Below are 18,986 nucleotides of genomic sequence, written 5' to 3' on the forward strand. Positions count from 1 at the left end.
CTGAGTAACAGGACCACCTGCCCTGAGTAACAGTACCACCTGCTCTGAGTAACAGTACCACCTGCCCTGAGCAACAGTACCTCTCTCTGAAGTGTAACAGAGGTCCCCCCCTGAGGAGTAACAGGACCACCTGCCCTGAGTAACAGGACCACCTGCCCTTAGTAACAGGACCACCTGCCCTTAGTAACAGGACCACCTGCCCTGAGTAACAGTACCACCTGTCCTTAGTAACAGTACCACCTGCCCTGAGTAACAGGACCACCTGCCCTGAGTAACAGTACCACCTGCCCTGAGTAACAGAATCACCTGCTCTGAGTAACAGAATCACCTGCCCTTAGTAACAGGACCACCTGCCCTTAGTAACAGGACCACCTGCCCTTAGTAACAGTACCACCTGTCCTTAGTAACAGTACCACCTGCACTGAGTAACAGGACCACCTGCCCTGAGTAACAGTACCACCTGCCCTGAGTAACAGTACCACCTGCTCTGAGTAACAGTACCACCTGCCCTGAGTAACAGTACCACCTGCCCTGAGTAACAGTACCACCTGCTCTGAGTAACAGTACCACCTGCCCTGAGTAACAGTACCGCCTGCCCTGAGTAACAGAACCACCTGCTCTGAGTAACAGAATCACCTGCTCTGAGTAACAGAATCACCTGCCCTGAGTAACAGTACCACCTGCCCTGAGTAACAGTACCACCTGCTCTGAGTAACAGTACCACCTGCCCTGAGTAACAGTACCACCTGCCCTGAGTAACAGTACCACCTGCCCTGAATAACAGTACCACCTGCCCTGAGTAAAAGTACCACCTGCCCTGAGTAAAAGTACCACCTGCCCTGAGTAACAGTACCACCTGCCCTGAGTAACAGTACCACCTGCCCTGAGTAACAGTACCACCTGCCCTGAGTAACAGTACCACCTGCCCTGAGTAACATTACCACCTGCTCTGAGTAACAGTACCACCTGCCCTGAGTAACAGTACCACCTGCCCTGAGTAACAGTACCACCTGCCCTGAGTAACAGTACCACCTGCCCTGAGTAACAGTACCACCTGCCCTGAGTAACAGTACCACCTGCCCACCTGCCCACCTGCCCTGAGTAACAGTACCGCCTGCCCTGAGTAACAGTACCACCTGACCTGAGTAACAGTATCACCTGCCCTGAATAACAGTACCACTCTCTGAAGTGTAACAGAGCTCCCCCCCTGAGGAGTAACAGGACCACCTGCCCTGTGGTGTGATGTTCCCACCCTCTCTGTGGTGTAACTGTACTTGTCACTCTAAAGTGTAATAGATCTGCCCCACTCAGCTGTATCAGTACTATTTGCCCTGAGGTGTAAATGTCCTCTTTACCCTAGGGTGTAAAAATAGTAACTCCCTGAGCTATTTTCTCTGAGGTGTAACAGGTCGACCCCCCATGAGGTATAACAATACCACCTGCCCTGAGTAAAAGTACCACCTGCCCTGAGTAAAAGTACCACCTGCCCTGAGTAACAGTACCACCTGCCCTGAGTAACAGTACCACCTGCCCTGAGTAACAGTACCACCTGCCCTGAGTAACAGTACCACCTGCCCACCTGCCTACCTGCCCTGAGTAACAGTACCACCTGCCCTGAGTAACAGTACCGCCTGCCCTGAGTAACAGTACCACCTGACCTGAGTAACAGTATCACCTGCCCTGAATAACAGTACCACTCTCTGAAGTGTAACAGAGCTCCCCCCTGAGGAGTAACAGGACCACCTGCCCTGTGGTGTGATGTTCCCACCCTCTCTGTGGTGTAACTGTACTTGTCACTCTAAAGTGTAATAGATCTGCCCCACTCAGCTGTATCAGTACTATTTGCCCTGAGGTGTAAATGTCCTCTTTACCCTAGGGTGTAAAAATAGTAACTCCCTGAGCTATTTTCTCTGAGGTGTAACAGGTCGACCCCCCATGAGGTATAACAATCGGAGCTCTAGCAATACTACCAGCCCTTAGGGAAACAATACTACCAGCCCTTAGGGAAACAATACTACCAGCCCTTAGGGAAACAATACTACCAGCCCTTAGGGAAACAATACTACCAGCCCTTAGGGTAACAATACTACCTGCCATGAGGTGTGACCGTCCCACCGTCTCTGAGGGGCAACAATACTACCAGCCCTTAGGATTAACCTTCCCACTGTCTCTGAGGAGCAAGAGTCCTACCTGCCCTAAGGTGTGACAACACTCACTCTAGGACATGTTGGCCTTGCTGCATTCCATGTGACCCCCCTCTAGCTCATGTGCACCACACTGCTGGCCACGTGTGCTCGCCTCCCTTCGGATCACGTTGGAGGCACCGAGGGCCCTGCCAGCCTCTTTCTAGGTCATGCTTACGTCACCCTCGGTCATGTTGGCCGTACTGAGGGACTATCCTGCCTCACTCTAGGCCGTGTCAGCCTCTCTCTTGGTGCTGTTGCCCCACTGGGGACAATGTCGAGCTCACTTCCAGTCACTTGCCTCTCTGAGAGTCGCGTCACCTCACTGGCCCTCCTCTTCATCCAACTGAAAGAAGGAAAATGCTACTTACCCAGCATGCATTTGCTCTTGGCATGTACAGCTATAGAGTCATATGCCGCGCATAGATCTCCATCTAATGTTGGGCCCGGATGTTTGCACTTTGTTTTTCTTTGAAGAAGTCTTTCCAGTCGTGAGGTGGGTGACTCATCCTTTCGGTGATAATGCGCAAGGGCATCGACTCCATTGTTAGATTGTTTTCCCGCAGAGGGTGATAATGGAGTTAGTAGGAGTAGTAAAAGGAGATGTGCACGAATGCATGTATCTAAGTAAGATGTCACTGCAGCAGGTATAGGTACCCGGGGAGGTGGGTGGGCACATGTGATTCTAGAGCTCTACATGCCAAGAACAGATGCATACTGGGTAAGTAGCATTTTCCGATCGAGGCATGAGGGCTGCTGAATTCATATCTGTGCATAGACTATATAGCAGTTATCTCCCAAAGCGGTGGATAACCTGTAGCTGTTGCAGTGGTCTGAACTAGTGTACGTAAAACTGCCGGGCCCACCCGAGCTTGCTGTCTTGTTAACACATCTACACAATAGTGTTTTGTGAATGTGTGAGGTGTAGACCATGGTGCAGCTTTGCAGATGTCATCTATGGGTATGTTCCCTAAGAATGCCATAGAAGCCCCCAGTTTGCGTGTAGAGTGCGCTCTAGGGGGAATTGTTAACATTCGTTTAGCTTTTGCATAGCTTATCTGAATGCACCTGACTATCCACCTTGCAATACTTGATTCTGATAAGGGATTGACTGCCTGTGTGCGGTGGAGCAGAAGCGACAAAAAGTTGGTTAGTGTTACGGAAAGGTTTTGTCCTTTCTATATAATAAAGCAATGCTCTCTTTACATCTGATGTGTGCAGGGCACGTTCTGCGACTGTGTCTGGTTGAGGGAAGAACAACGGTAACTCAACAGATCGATTGATATGAAAAGCAGAAACGACTTAAGGAAGAAATTTAGGGTTAGTCAGAAGAACCACTTCATTTTGGTGCATTTGTAAAAAGGGTTCTTCTATGGTTAATGGCTGAAGCTCACCCACTCTTCTGAGTAATGTGATAGCAACGAGGAAAACAACTTTCCATGTGACAAATTGCAGTTCACATTTGTGCAATGGCTCAAAGGGTAGACCCATCAGTCTGGTGAGAACAATGTTGAGATTCCACACTGGAGCAGGTGGACGTCTCGGGGAAATGACTCTGGAGTCCCTCCAGAAAGGCTTTGAAAACAGGCACTCTAAAGAGAGATAGATGCTGCCTATTCTGGAGGTATGCAGCTATTGCAGCCAGATGTAAGCGTATGGAAGTGTACGCTACATTGGAACGTTGTAGATGTAACAAATAACATATAATGTTTTGTACAGAAGCCTCAAGCGGGATGACGTGGTTGTTATTACAGTTTATCACGAACCGCTTCCACTTTGCTGCATAGCAGGCTCTTGTGGTAGGACATCTAGTCTCTTTGATAATGTTCATGCAGTCTGGCGGTCGATTACGATAGCTAAACGCTAAGACTTCAGGAGCCAGATCGCCAGATTGAGTTGACTGGGGTCTGGATGTCTTCTGTCTCCATGGCTTTGTGTGAGAGGATTGGGTGTAAGAAGTAGTTTTTGGTGAGGAACTACTGAGAGTTCCAATAGGGTTGTGAACCAAGGTTGACATGCCCATGTGGGAGCAACCAGGATGAGGGTCAGGGACGCTTGTTTGAGATTCCGAACCACTAGCGGAATGAGTGGGAGAGGCGGAAAAGCGTCGGCAAATATCCCTGACCAATTCATCCATAGCACATTGGTTTTGGACAAAGGACGTGAAGTTTGGGCATTTTGCGTTTTGGTGTGTGACGAACAGGTCTATGTCTGGGAAGCCCCAACGTTGAAAGTATGATAGGAGAACCTGAGGGTGGAGTTCCCATTCGTGTATTTGCTGCCTCTGTCTGCCGATGAGGTCTAGAATCTGGTTGTTGACTCCTGGGAGATGTTCCGGTAGGAGATAAAGTTTGTGGTGAATGGCCCACCTCCAGATGTCTTGGGCTAAGTGGGACAGTTGGAGAGAGTGTCCCCGCCCCCGTTTATGTATGTCATCCATGGCTGTCATGTTGTCTGTACGAATTAGGACAGGCTTGTTCTGTAGGTGAGTTTGAAACGCCTTGAGTGCTAGGAATATTGCAAGCAGCTCGAGGTGATTGATGTGGAACAACGTCTGTTGTTGGCTTCAAAATGCTGTTGTAGATGAGCTCCACCAGCCAGCGATGGACACGTACGCTGTCAGTACTATCTGTGGCACGGGGTCTAGGAACGGACGTCCTTTTGATAAATTTTGTGTGGTCCACCACTGCAGAGAGCGAGGAGTCAAGCTGGTTACCAACACTAGATCGGTTAATAGAGCTTGTGATTGGTTCCACTGACTCGCTAAGCTTTCTTGAAGTGGACGCTTGTGCAGCCTGGCATGGGGGACGACCATGATGCAGGGTGACATCATTCCCAGTAGCTGCATGTAAGTTCGAGCTGGAATCCAATGGTTGGATTGAAAGCGGAGAACTAAAGCCTGAATATTTCAAAGTCTGGCTGAGGTGGGAAAGGCGAAAGTTCTTTGAGCATCTATTGTTGCTCTTAGGTAGTCCTGATTATTGGTCGGTTGGAGATGTGACTTTGGCATATTGATTGTGAACCCTAGTTAATGCAGTAACCAAATTGTCCTGAAAGTGTGCTGCAGACATTGTTGGTACGTGTTGGCTTTGATGAGCCAGTCGTCTAAGTACGGGAAGACGTGGATGCTCTGTCTACTTGGATGAGCAGCTACTACCGCCAGACACTCTGTGAAAACTCTGGGGGCAGTGGTGACATCGAATGGGAGTACCCTAAACTGGTAGTGTTGACCCGCTAGCACAAACCTGAGGAATTTGTGATGCTCAGGGTGAACTGCTATATGAAAGTAGGCGTCTTTTAAACCTAGAGTAGTTAGAAAGTCGCCTCTCTGTAGTAGCAGAAGTACCAGCTGAAGTGTCACCATGTGGAAATGGTCTGACTGAATGTACCGATTGAGTTCTCTGAGATGTAAAATTGGTCTGAGAGAACCGTCTTTTTTGGGAATCAGGAAATAAAAGGAGTATACGCCCGACCCGCGATGTTGGGGAGGCACAAGCTCTATAGCTCCTTTCAGAAGTAGAGACTGAACCTCTTCTTTGAGGCGGTGTAGATCTGGTGATAGTTTGTGGGGCTTTGGTGGAATATTTGGAAGCGTGTTGATACGTTCCAGGCAGTAACCAGAACGGATAATTTGGAGTACCCAATTGTCTGTTATTGATTGCCAAATTGGTAGAAAATCTGACAGTCTTCCCCTGACAGGTGTTAAGTGGTCGGGGGAAGTGAAGGTAAGTCACTGCTTTGTGTTGGTGGGGGAGGTGCGTGTGTTTGAACCCCAGCCCCTGCCCTTACCGTTGTTACCCCTGTAACCTCCCCTGAAATAACCCCTAGCGGGAGAGGGTTGGTTATTGCCCTTATAGGTGGAGGTGGCTTCTGAGGAGGTATTCTTGAAACCTCCTCGGTAAAAGGAGCGCAGAAAGGAAGCACGACCCTGTGTGGACTGAAGGGCTCCCATAGATTTGGCTTCCTCAGCATCTTTCTTCATTTTCTCAAGTGAAGAATCTACCATTGGGCCAAATAAATGTTCCTTAATGAATGGAGTATTCAAAATGGAGGTTTGACCCTCAGGTTTAAACCCAGATATAAGGAGCCAGGCGGGCCTTCTTAGAAGGACACTAGAGTTTATAGCTCTGGCAGCGGTGTCTGCAGCATCTCAAGAGCATCTTATTTGATTATTAGCAATAAGTTGCCCTTCATGAACCAGATCTTGTGCTTTTGATTTGTGTTTTGGGGGTAAATATTGGACCAGTTGTTCCATTTCATCCCAGTGCGCACTGTCGTATCGCGCTAACGGTGCCTGAGTGTTGGAGACGCGCCAGAAATTGGCTGCTTGAGAAGATACCCTTTTCCCAGAAACGTCAATGAGTTTTGATTCCTTATCAGGAGGTGGAGCCTCGCCTGTTGTCCGTGAGTCGGCTCTTTTACTTGTATTGGACAAAACCAGGGAGTCTAGTGGTAATTTTCCCCTTAAATATACTGGGTCCGATGGTGCTGGCTTGTATGTTTGGTCCACTCTAGGGGTAAGAATACGAGCTCTAACTGGGTCATTAACAATGCCATCCAGATGCCTGACCACCCCTTTAAGCATGGGTAGTGTATGTGATGACTTCTGTGTGGTACTGAGGGTTTCAAAGAGGAAATCCTCTTCTAATGACTTCCTATGTAGCTGCACCCCATGGTAGTTGGCGGCTCTACCCAGTAACTCGATGTAGCCTACACTATCGTCTGGTGGAGAGGGTTTGATAGGGTACAGGTCGGGATCATTGCCCGTGGGGGTATTGGTGTTATAACCCGTCCCATGGGTCTTGTAATGGCTGATCATCGGCCCTATCCTGATCATCGGCCCCATCATCCTGGTCGTCAGGTGTATGTGGTGGGGAATGTTCAGGTGAAGTCGGTTGAAGCTGAGGGGAAGGTGGTGATGAAGGAAGAATAGGAGGAGGAAGAGGAGGAGGGGAAGGGTAAGTTCCAACAGATCTCTTCTTTAAAGGGATGTGATATTCTTCTTCTACATCAGCCCTTCTTTTTAGAGTCACTTTAGTGGAGATATGGCCAGTCTGTGGATGGATATACAAAAGCTTTTGTTTCAGATCCGGTTTTCAATCGGGGCATCGAAACTGGGCTTTGTAGTTGTTTTCTTCACTTCAGTCTGTTTCGGCGCTGAAAATTTCGGTGCCGGAGTCGAAACCGTTGATGTCTTCGGATCTGATGATTTTTTTCAGGGCCGAATGGTTTTGGGTCGGTGCCGGATTTGTGTTTCAACCCCGAAGGTCTGGGCTCCGAACTCGGTTTGGAGGGAGGCTTTTCGGAGCCAGAAGGCTTTTTGGTATGCTTCAGTGCCGAGCCAGAGGACGGGGCGTCAGAAGCGTGGTCTCGATGCCGACCGGGGGCCGAGGGTGTGGGTTGGACAAGAGCCTTCTTTTTAATTGAAATTGTTTCTCGGGATGAGGGGGGAGCTGTACACATGGTACGTTGACCATGTGGGATGTACTCCTCTTGGTCAGATTCGATGTCTGAGATGGTGACCGGCTCTTGCTCCTCCTCTGTTCCCATGGACTCGCGGCCTCTTCGTCTGACTGTTGACCGCAGATGTCAGGAATGGAGCTTGTGTGCTGGCTCTGCATGTTGCGATGTCAAGCCTGACGGTTGCAAAGTGTTTTCTTATAGCGGAAAGCCTGGCACGTGTCGCAGTCTTGTTCTCTGTGTTCGGGGGAGAAACACACATTACACACTGTAGTATCCTGACCTGACATGTGAAATGCTGTGTCAGTGGAAGTATATATGAAATCAGCCCCACCAGGAGCAGCCAGCAAGGCTGTCAGCCCTTCTCCAACTGTCTGCTGCATGCCCCAACATTCTAGGTGACATCAACATTATAGAGTTCCACAGTGGAGGGTGAAAAGCATGAGGGTGAAAAGCATGTAAAACATTTTAACTAAGATATTACACACACTTCATGTGAGTTGGTGCGCGGGTATTTCGAGTGACACCGAGGGCAGAATTTGAAGAGAGTTTATTCCATCGACTGCCGGTCAATCTGACGCGGGTAGGCCCGATGGCCTTCCACGAACTTTCTGTTTGAAAGATTATTTTAAGTAATTACGATACGCAATTTTGAGATGCGATCGAAAACAATACCGTTGTGGGTGAGTATCTTGTGCACTGATGGAAGCTGGAGAAAGGGTGTCGAACCAGAGCGCAACGATAGACGTCCGAACCCGATGGTGGAAAAAAACAATCTAACAATTGAGTTGATGCTCATGCGCACTATCACCGATAGGAGGAGTCACCTACCTCGTGACTGGAAAGACTTCTTCAAAGAGAAACAAAGTGCAAACATCCGGACCCAACACTAAATGGCGATCTATGCACAGCATATGATCTACAGCTCATATGTCTCGAACAAGTCCCCTCCCGCAGATATCTGGCTCAACATCGTCTCTGCATTAAACTGTAAACTGTGCATCCCTCACTCTGTCAAATCTCTGGGGATTACACTAGACAGACACCCAAGCACGAGAGAGCATATCAATGCCTCTGCTAAAGGTACCTTCTACACGTTAAAAAAGTCAAACCCCTCGTCCCTATCGAAGACCTAAGGACTGTGGCGCAATCCTTCGTCCTCTCCAGGCCGGACTACAGTAACGCAACAGTCACGGGCGCCCCAAACATTCATCTAGCCCCTTTGAAAGGTACACTCCTTGCAGCAGCTAAACTACTGTCGGGTAGAGTCGCCTTGAGCTCAGCACTCCCACTCTCTAGAAACTCAACTGGCTCCCAATCGAGGCACGATGTATATTCAAAACTGCCTGCATAACCCACAAAGCTCTCTACACTAAAAAACGGGAAACATCCTTTACAACGCAACTTTTACCACGCAGTGCTATTACAACGCAGGTTTTACAACGAAAACCATTACAACGCATTGCGCTGGCGGGCGCTCTAGGATAGGGAATAGATTTAATTTACTATCCAACACCTTCCCTAGTGTCCACGGGGACTGGAGTTGGAATAGTAAATTAAACTATTCACTATCCAGCACCCCAAAGCGCTATGCGTTGTAATGGTATGCGTTGTAAAAAATGCGTTGTAACAGCATGCGTGGTAAAAGCATGCGTTGTAACGTCATACATCCCTAAAAACCTGCCTAACTTGCAAACAAACTATCAAAAGACGGCCAAAAGAGATCTCTTCAAAGCTCTAACAGTCTACGCCTGATTCCACCCGAATTTAAGAAAGAAAAATCTTGCACCCGCTCCTTCTCCAGGAACGCTTCCAGAATCTGGAACGCGCTGCCGCAGGATTTATGCGACAGCCAAACATTCTCTCACTTCAGGAAGAAACTTAAACTTCCTCTTCTCAATAAATACCTTAGTTAGCCCCCTAAGCCATCTGACCGGCCGGATGATCCCACCTCACACCCTCCAAACCAACCTGAGCACCACTACCTCTGGGAAACACTGTGCCTCTACTCTCCCCACCCTCGTAACTTCCTACCATAACTACCTCAAATCCACGTTGTGTTCATATCCTACTGCCTATTGTATACTTATTTTATATACTGTTACTAGGTATTTTTATTTACTCTAAATAAATAAATAAAATGTTGGCCTTGCCTGCAGATGAGTGGTTCATTCATATCACAGCAATATCACTGTCAATCATGTCAGTCTACTTAGCAGTAGTATTGGCGTCACTGTCAGTCACGTCAGATTCCTCACATTAATGTCAGCCTTGCTCTCAGCCACGTCAGTCTTGCCGGTCACTAGTTTGGCTCCCTTACAGCCTCGTCAGTCTCACAGATGGCCGTGTCGGCTCTGCTCATAGCTATGTCGGCTCACCTACACCCATGTCAGTCTCACAGATGGACATGTCAACTCTGCTCATAGCTATGTCGGCTCACCTACACCCATGTCAGTCTCACAGAGAAGTGTGGCTCAATGGTTAGAGCGGCAGACCCTGATGCAGAGGTCTAGCCCGGGACCAGGGTTCATTTCCCCGCCTCGGCGGGTCTTGGGCTCAAAATTCCACGGACCTGATAATTCTCGCCTCGGTGACTATTCCAATCATGGAGTCCCACTCTGCAACTCTGGGCAATAGCTTGCTTAATCTCCACAACGGCCCCCACAACGCTAAGGATGCCTGGCCTCCACCTTGGGGGTGCCCAGGAGTGAACACCTCACAGGGAAAGCCAGGAAGGGTTCCACAGCGGTATTCGTACAAGCGCCTTGAGACCCTTGCGGGTGAGTAGTGCGCTATACAAGTATCAATTTACAGATGGCCGTGTCGGCTCTGCTCATAGCTATGTCAGTTCACCTACACCCATGTCAGACTCACATATGGCCGTGTCAGCTCTGCTCATAGCTATGTCGGCTCACCTACAGCCATGTCAGTCTCACAGATGGCCGTGTCGGCTCTGCTCATAGCTATGTCAGTTCACCTACACCCATGTCAGTCTCACAGATGGCCGTGTCGGCTCTGCTCATAGCTATGTCGGCTCACCTACAGCCATGTCAGTCTCACAGATGGCCGTGTCGGCTCTGCTCATAGCTGTGTCGGCTCACCTTCAGCCCTGTCAGTCTCACAGATGGCTGTGTCGGCTCACCTACACCCATGTCAGTCTCACAGATGGCCGTGTCGGCTCTGCTCATAGCTATGTCGGCTCACCTACAGCCATGTCAGACTCAGAGATGGCCGTGTCGGCTCTGCACATAGCTATGTCGGCTCACCTACAGCCATGTCAGTCTCACAGATGGCCGTGTCGGCTCTGCTCATGGCTATGTCGCCTCACCTACAGCCATGCCAGTCTCACAGATGGCCGTGTAGGCTCTGCTCATGGCTATGTCGGCTCACCTACACCCATGTCAGTCTCACAGATGGCCGTGTCGGCTCTGCTCATAGCTATGTCGGCTCACCTACAGCCATGTCAGTCTCACAGATGGCCGTGTCGGCTCTGCTCATGGCTATGTCGCCTCACCTACAGCCATGCCAGTCTCACAGATGGACATGTCAACTCTTCTCATAGCTATGTCGGCTCACCTACACCCATGTCAGTCTCACAGATGGCCGTGTCGGCTCTGCTCATAGCTATGTCGGCTCACCTACAGCCATGTCAGTCTCACAGATGGCCGTGTCGGCTCTGCTCATAGCTATGTCGGCGCACCTACAGCCATGTCAGACTCAGAGATGGCCGTGTCGGCTCTGCTCATGGCTATGTCGGCTCACCTACAGCCATGTCAGTCTCACAGATGGCCGTGTCAACTCTGCTCATAGCTATGTCGGCTCACCTACAGCCATGTCAGACTCACAGATGGCCGTGTCGGCTCTGCTCATAGCTATGTCGGCTCACCTACAGCCATGTCAGTCTCAGAGATGGCCGTGTCGGCTCTGCACATAGCTATGTCGGCTCACCTACAGCCATGTCAGTCTCAGAGATGGCCGTGTCGGCTCTGCTCATGGCTATATCGGCTCACCTACACCTATGTCAGTCTCACAGATGGACGTGTCGGCTCTGCTCATAGCTATGTCGGCTCACCTACAGCCATGTCAGACTCACAGATGGACGTGTCGGCTCTGCTCATGGCTATATCGGCTCACCTACACCCATGTCAGTCTCACAGATGGACATGTCAACTCTTCTCATAGCTATGTCGGCTCACCTACAGCCATGTCAGTCTCACAGATGGACATGTCAACTCTTCTCATAGCTATGTCGGCTCACCGACAGCCCTGTCAGTCTCACAAATGTCCGTGTCGGCTCTGCTCATAGCTATGTCGGCTCACCTACAGCCATGTCAGTCTCACAGATGGACGTGTCAACTCTGCTCATAGCTATGTCGGCTCACCTACACCCATGTCAGACTCATAGATGGCCGTGTCGGCTCTGCTCATAGCTATGTCGGCTCACCTACAGCCATGTCAGTCTCAGAGATGGCCGTGTCGGCTCTGCACATAGCTATGTCGGCTCACCTACAGCCATGTCAGTCTCACAGATGGCCGTGTCGGCTCTGCTCATGGCTATGTCGGCTCACCTACAGCCATGTCAGTCTCACAGATGGCCGTGTCAACTCTGCTCATAGCTATGTCGGCTCACCTACAGCCATGTCAGACTCACAGATGGCCGTGTCGGCTCTGCACATAGCTATGTCGGCTCACCTACAGCCATGTCAGTCTCACAGATGGCCGTGTCAGCTCTGCTCATGGCTATGTCGGCTCACCTACAGCCATGTCAGTCTCACAGATGGCCGTGTCAACTCTGCTCATAGCTATGTCGGCTCACCTACAGCCATGTCAGTCTCAGAGATGGCCGTGTCGGCTCTGCACATAGCTATGTCGGCTCACCTACAGCCATGTCAGTCTCACAGATGGCCGTGTCAGCTCTGCTCATGGCTATATCGGCTCACCTACACCCATGTCAGTCTCACAGATGAACGTGTCGGCTCTGCTCATAGCTATGTCGGCTCACCTACAGCCATGTCAGACTCACAGATGGACGTGTCGGCTCTGCTCATGGCTATATCGGCTCACCTACACCCATGTCAGTCTCACAGATGGACATGTCAACTCTTCTCATAGCTATGTCGGCTCACCTACAGCCATGTCAGTCTCACAGATGGCCGTGTCGGCTCTGCTCATAGCTATGTCGGCTCACCTACAGCCATGTCAGTCTCAGAGATGGCCGTGTCGGCTCTGCACATAGCTATGTCGGCTCACCTACAGCCATGTCAGTCTCACAGATGGCCGTGTCGGCTCTGCTCATGGCTATATCGGCTCACCTACACCCATGTCAGTCTCACAGATGGACGTGTCGGCTCTGCTCATAGCTATGTCGGCTCACCTACAGCCATGTCAGACTCACAGATGGACGTGTCGGCTCTGCTCATGGCTATATCGGCTCACCTACACCCATGTCAGTCTCACAGATGGACATGTCAACTCTTCTCATAGCTATGTCGGCTCACCTACAGCCATGTCAGTCTCACAGATGGACATGTCAACTCTTCTCATAGCTATGTCGGCTCACCTACAGCCATGTCAGTCTCACAGATGGCCGTGTCGGCTCTGCTCATAGCTATGTCAGCTCACCTACAGCCCTGTCAGTCTCACAGATGTCCGTGTCGGCTCTGCTCATAGCTATGTCGGCTCACCTACAGCCCTGTCAGTCTCACAGATGGACGTGTCGGCTTGGCTCATGGCTATATCAGCTCACCTACAGCCATGTCAGACTCACAGATGGACGTGTCGGCTCTGCTCATAGCTATGTCGGCTCACCTACACCCATGTCAGTCTCACAGATGGACGTGTCGGCTCTGCTCATAGCTATGTCGGCTCACCTACAGCCCTGTCAGTCTCACAGATGGACGTTTCGGCTTGGCTCATGGCTATATCGGCTCACCTACAGCCATGTCAGACTCACAGATGGACGTGTCGGCTCTGCTCATAGCTATGTCAGCTCACCTACAGCCCTGTCAGTCTCACAGATGTCCGTGTTGGCTCTGCTCATAGCTATGTCGGCTCACCTACAGCCCTGTCAGTCTCACAGATGGACGTGTCGGCTCGGCTCATGGCTATATCGGCTCACCTACAGCCATGTCAGACTCACAGATGGACGTGTCGGCTCTGCTCATACTATGTCGGCTCACCTACACCCATGTCAGTCTCACAGATGGACGTGTCGGCTCTGCTCATAGCTATGTCGGCTCACCTACAGCCCTGTCAGTCTCACAGATGGACGTGTCGGCTCGGCTCATGGCTACATCGGCTCACCTACAGCCATGTCAGTCTCACAGATGGACGTGTCAGCTTTGCTTGTACCTATGTTGGCTCACCTACAGCCATGTCAGACTTACGGTTGCTCATATTGGCTCAGCCTCACGCTTGTTGATGTCGGCTCTGCTCATAGCAATGTCAGCTCTTCTACACCCATGTCAGTCTCACAGATGGCTGTCGGCTCTGCTCATAGCTATGTCGGCTCACCTACAGCCATGTCAGACTCACAGATGGACGTGTCGGCTCTGCTCATAGCTATGTCAGCTCACCTACAGCCCTGTCAGTCTCACAGATGTCCGTGTTGGCTCTGCTCATAGCTATGTCGGCTCACCTACAGCCCTGTCAGTCTCACAGATGGACGTGTCGGCTCGGCTCATGGCTATATCGGCACACCTACAGCCATGTCAGTCTCACAGATGGACGTGTCAGCTCTGTTTGTACCTATTTTGGCTCACCTACACCCATGTCAGACTTACGGTTGCTTACATTGGCTCAGCCTCACGCTTGTTGATGGTGGCTTTGCTCACTACTAAGTTGGCTCACTAACAGCCATGTCAGCCTCACAATTGCATATGTCAACTTTGTTCACAGCTTTGTTGACTTACCTACAGCCATGGCAGCCTCACTGTTGCTCTTGTCCGCTTCGATCACAGCTATGTTGGTTTACCTACTGTGATTTTATTCTTATGGTTGCTCAGGGCGGCTTTACTCTTGGCTATTTCGGCTCAGGTACAGCCATGTCAGCCTCACGGCTGGCCCTGTTAGATTTGCTCACAGCTATGTTGCTTCACCTACAGCCACGTCAGCATCACGGTTGCCCATCATGGCTTTGCTCATAACTATGTCGACTCACCCACAGCCACGTCAGCATCACGCTTGCCCATGGTGCCTTTACACCTACCGTTCAAGGAGGTCAAGCCGGAGCTGTCGTCCGTGTGGCAGCGTCAGCAGCTCCATGCCCGAGTCCACTCCCATGAGCATCTGTATCTCCTTGGTAACGCCCAGTATCCTAGCAACCTGCCAAAAAAAGGAGAGGGATATGAGTCCCACTGATGCTGAAAGGAAGTTGGGGGTACGGAGGGGACCAGCAGCATCATAGAGGGATCCCTACGATGCTTCAGGAAGCCGGTCACCGGAATGCTCGCCACAAGCCCCGCCCATCACTTACTATAGCACAATTTGACCACACCTCGCCCCACCTAGGACCCCTAACTCTCCTCCAACACCCCACTAGCTGCAACACATAAAACCGTCCTCTGACTTCCACACAGGAAAGGGGGCTCACCCCCATAACATCATGGAGTAAAGTACACCTTCCCACAACAGCCCCCACTCACTCACTCCACTAGCTGTAAAGCCCTCTTCACCCAAACCCCTGGATTCACAAATAAAAAGGCCTCAATATCACTTCAATATAGAAAAACAATGGTCCTCAAACCAATCTTTTGTCAAATATAAGTCAATCATGTTATGGCAGCAGGTTAATCCTGCTGAACTTTAACGGGAGAAGTTGGACAGTATTTACTGTGCCGTGCATATTTTAGTGCGTTAAACACCAAAATGGATAATGTTACTTACCCAGCATGCATCTGTTCATGGCATGTAGAGCTGTAGATTCACTCGCTTTGCATACTCCTGCCGTCTAGTGTTGGGTCCAGATGTTTGCAAGTTGTTCTTCTTTGAAGAAGTCTTTTACAGTCATGAGGTAGGTGACTTCTCCTTTCGGTGATAGGGCGCAGGGGCATCGACTCCGTTGTTAGATTGTTTCCCCGCAGACGGTGAGAATGGAGTTAGTAAGAATAGAATAGAGATGTCCAATCGTATGCATATAGATTTAAGAGTGAGAACTGCAACAGATACAGGGACCCGGGGAGGCAGGCGGGCGTATGTGAATCTACAGCTCTACATGCAAAGAACAGATGCTTTCTGGGTAAGTAACATTATCCGTTCGAGGCATGTGAGCTGCATATCACATGCTTTGCAGACATTATACAGCAGTATTCTCCCAAAGCGGTGGCTAACCTGTAGCTGTTGGAGTTGTCTGAAATACTGTCTTAAGTACTGCCTGGCCACATTAGCTTGTTGTCTCGTTAACACATCTACACAATAATGTTTGGTGAATGTGTGCGGAGTAGACCACGTTGCAGCCTTACAAATGTCAACTATGGGGATGTTTCCTGAAAAAGCCACAGTAGCCCCTATTTTTCAAGTGGAATGCGCTCTAGGGGTGATTGTTAAAGTTCTCTTTGCTTTTGCATAACACGTCTGAATGCATTTAACAATCCATCTGGAAATACCTGACTTGGAGATAGGATTGCCCTTGTGAGGTGGTGCAAAAACAACAAAAAGCTGTTTGGTCTTACAGAATGGTTTTGTTCTTTCAATGTAATATAAAAGCGCTCCTCTGACATCGAAAGTGTGTAGAGCTCGTTCTGCTACGGAATCAGGTTGAGGAAAGAATGCAGGTAATTCAACCGACAGATTGATATGAAAGGCAGATAATACTTTAGGTAGAAATTTGGAATTAGCACGAAGAACCACTTTGTCTCTGTGCAATTGGAAAAAAGGTTCTTCTATGGTTAGTGCCTGTAGTTCCCCCACTCTCCTCGGTGAAGTGATTGCAATGAGGAAAGCAGTTTTCCAAGAGAGAAACTGTGGCTCACGTTTATGCGTACGTTCAAAGGGCGGGCCCATTAACCGTGTGAGGACTATGTTAAGATTCCACACTGGGGCAGGTGGGAGTCTTAGTGGTATGACTTTTAAGTCCATCCATGAAAGCTTTGATTACGGGCACTCTGAAAAGCGATAAATGTTGCCTATTCTGTAGATTCACAACTATTGCAGCGTGATGTAGTCGGATAGAAGTGTAAGCCAATCCTGACTGTTGTGAGTGTAACAGGTAACAAATGATGTTTTGTACTGAATCATCAAGAGGATGGATGTTGTTATTGCAGTAGATAACAACGCGTTTCCGTTTAGCTGCGTAGCAGGCTCGTGTAGGAGGCCTTCTGGCCTCTCTGATGATGTTCATACAGTCTGGTGGAAGGTTCAGATAACAAACCCGATGATATCAGGAGCCAGATCGTGGGGTTCAGTATTTTGGGATCTGGGGTCTGATTTCTCGATGGCTCTGCGTGAGGAGACTGGATGTGAGGTGCAGCTTTTGATGTGGACACAGAGACAGCTCCAACAGGCTTGTGAACCACAGTTGACGGGCCCATGTGTGAGCCACTAGGATGAGTGTGAGAGAGGTTTGCCTGAGCTTCCGAACACTCATGGAAGGAGTGGGTGAGGCGGAAAAGCGTCTGCAAATATCCCTGACCAGTTCATCCATAGAGCATTGCCTTTGGACAGAGGGTGTGGGAACCTGGAGGCGAAGTTTGGGCATTTTGTTTTTTGGTGTTTGGCAAAAATATCTATTTGAGGAACTTCCCAACTTTGGAAGTATGGGAGGAGAACTTGAGGGCGAAGTTCCCATTTGTGTATTTGCGGCTTCTGTCTTCTGAGGACTTCGGCAGTCGGATTGTTCACTCCTGGGAGATGTTACGCCAGAAGACAGATTTTGTGAGTGGCCCACCTCCAGATGTCTTGGGATAAGTGTGACAGTTGGAGAGTATGCCCCCCCCCGTTTTTGTATGTAATCCACGGCTGTCATGTTGTTGGTGTGAACTAGAACAGCTTTGCCCACCAGGTGAGTCTGAAATGCTTGGAGCGCTAGAAAGACTGCTAGCCGCTCTAGATGGTTTATGTGGAGAGATTTTTGCTGTTGGCTCCAGAGGGCTTGCACGAGGGAGGAGCGTGTATTTGAGCACCTGCCTCTACCCTTTACATTGTTGCCTCTGTATCCTCCTTGAAGCAACCCTTAGAGGCAGTGGGTTTATTGTTGCCCTTGTACGTGGTGGTAGTATTGTCTGAGGAGGTACTTTTAGACCCCCTGCGGTACAAGGTGCAGCAAAAGGAGCCACGTCCTGCAGTTAATCGGAGGGCTCCCATGGGTTTGGACACTTCTGTGTCCTTCTTCATTTTTTCCAATGATGAATCTACCACGGGGCCAGAGAGGTGTTCCTTATCGAATGTTGTGTTCAGGATAGAAGTCTGAACCTCTGGTTTGAATCCTGAAATGCGTAGCCATCGATGCCATCTTGAAAGGACGCTGGTGTTCACAGCTCTAGCAGCAGTGTCTGCAGCATCTCACGAGCACCTGATCAAATTATTGGAAATGAGCTGTCCCTCCCGCACTAGGCCTTGCGCTTTGGACTTCTGCTCATCAGGTACAAACTGAAGAAACTGCTCCATCTCATCCCACTGCGCCCGGTCGTATCGAGCCAGCAGCGCTTCTGTATTGGAGATGCGCCAAAGGTTTGCAGCCTGGGAGGCTACTCATTTCCCCGAAGCGTCTAATAACTTAGATTCTTTGTCTGGGGCGGGCATAGCCTGTTGTTTGTGAAATGGTCCTTTTGTGTGCTTTGGACACCACTAAGGAATCTAGTGGTAACTGCCCCCTGATGTATGCGGGATATGATGGTGCAGGCTTATACTTCTTGTCTACCCTAGGAGTGAGGATACTGGCCCTGACGATGTTATTAAAAATATCGTCCATGTGCCTGATCATATTCTTGATCATGGGAAGTGTGTGTGAGGACGTTTGTGTGCTACTCAACGTCTCGAAAAGGAAATCCTCTTCTAGGGATTCCTTATGCAGATGAACCCCATGGTAGTTGGAAGCTCCACCCAGCACTTCTATATCACCTACACTGTCGTCCGGTGGAGAGGGCTTGGTAGGGTACAGGTCAGGATCATTCCCTGAGGGGGAACTGGTATTATAATCTGTCCAGCGGTCTGGGGTATTGGTTCATTGTCCCCAACCCCGTCATCCTGATCGTCAGGTGTATGTGGTGGTGAGTGCTCAGGTGAAATTAGTAAAGTTTGAAACGGAGAAGGAGGTGATGGAAGAGGAGGAGAAGGATTAGTACCAACATTTTTCCTTTTTAAAGGAATGTGGTAGACCTTTTCTGTCTCAGGTTTGCGTTTTAATGT

General features: G+C 49.7%; 1 protein-coding gene across 2 annotated transcripts in view; it reads right to left on the minus strand.

Annotated features, from left to right (window-relative positions):
• SH2D3C (SH2 domain containing 3C) overlaps positions 1-18,986 on the minus strand; it is a 376,681-nt gene that overhangs the window by 23,005 nt on the left and 334,690 nt on the right. For both annotated transcript variants that reach the window (XM_078646656.1, XM_078646657.1), the window contains exon 7: positions 14,851-14,966. In XM_078646656.1, coding sequence (XP_078502782.1) covers positions 14,851-14,966 — 116 coding nt within the window. The remainder of the gene's footprint in view (positions 1-14,850; positions 14,967-18,986) is intronic.

Source organism: Lissotriton helveticus, chromosome 5_2, assembly GCF_964261635.1.
Source record: "Lissotriton helveticus chromosome 5_2, aLisHel1.1, whole genome shotgun sequence".
NCBI lineage: Eukaryota > Metazoa > Chordata > Amphibia > Caudata > Salamandridae > Lissotriton > Lissotriton helveticus.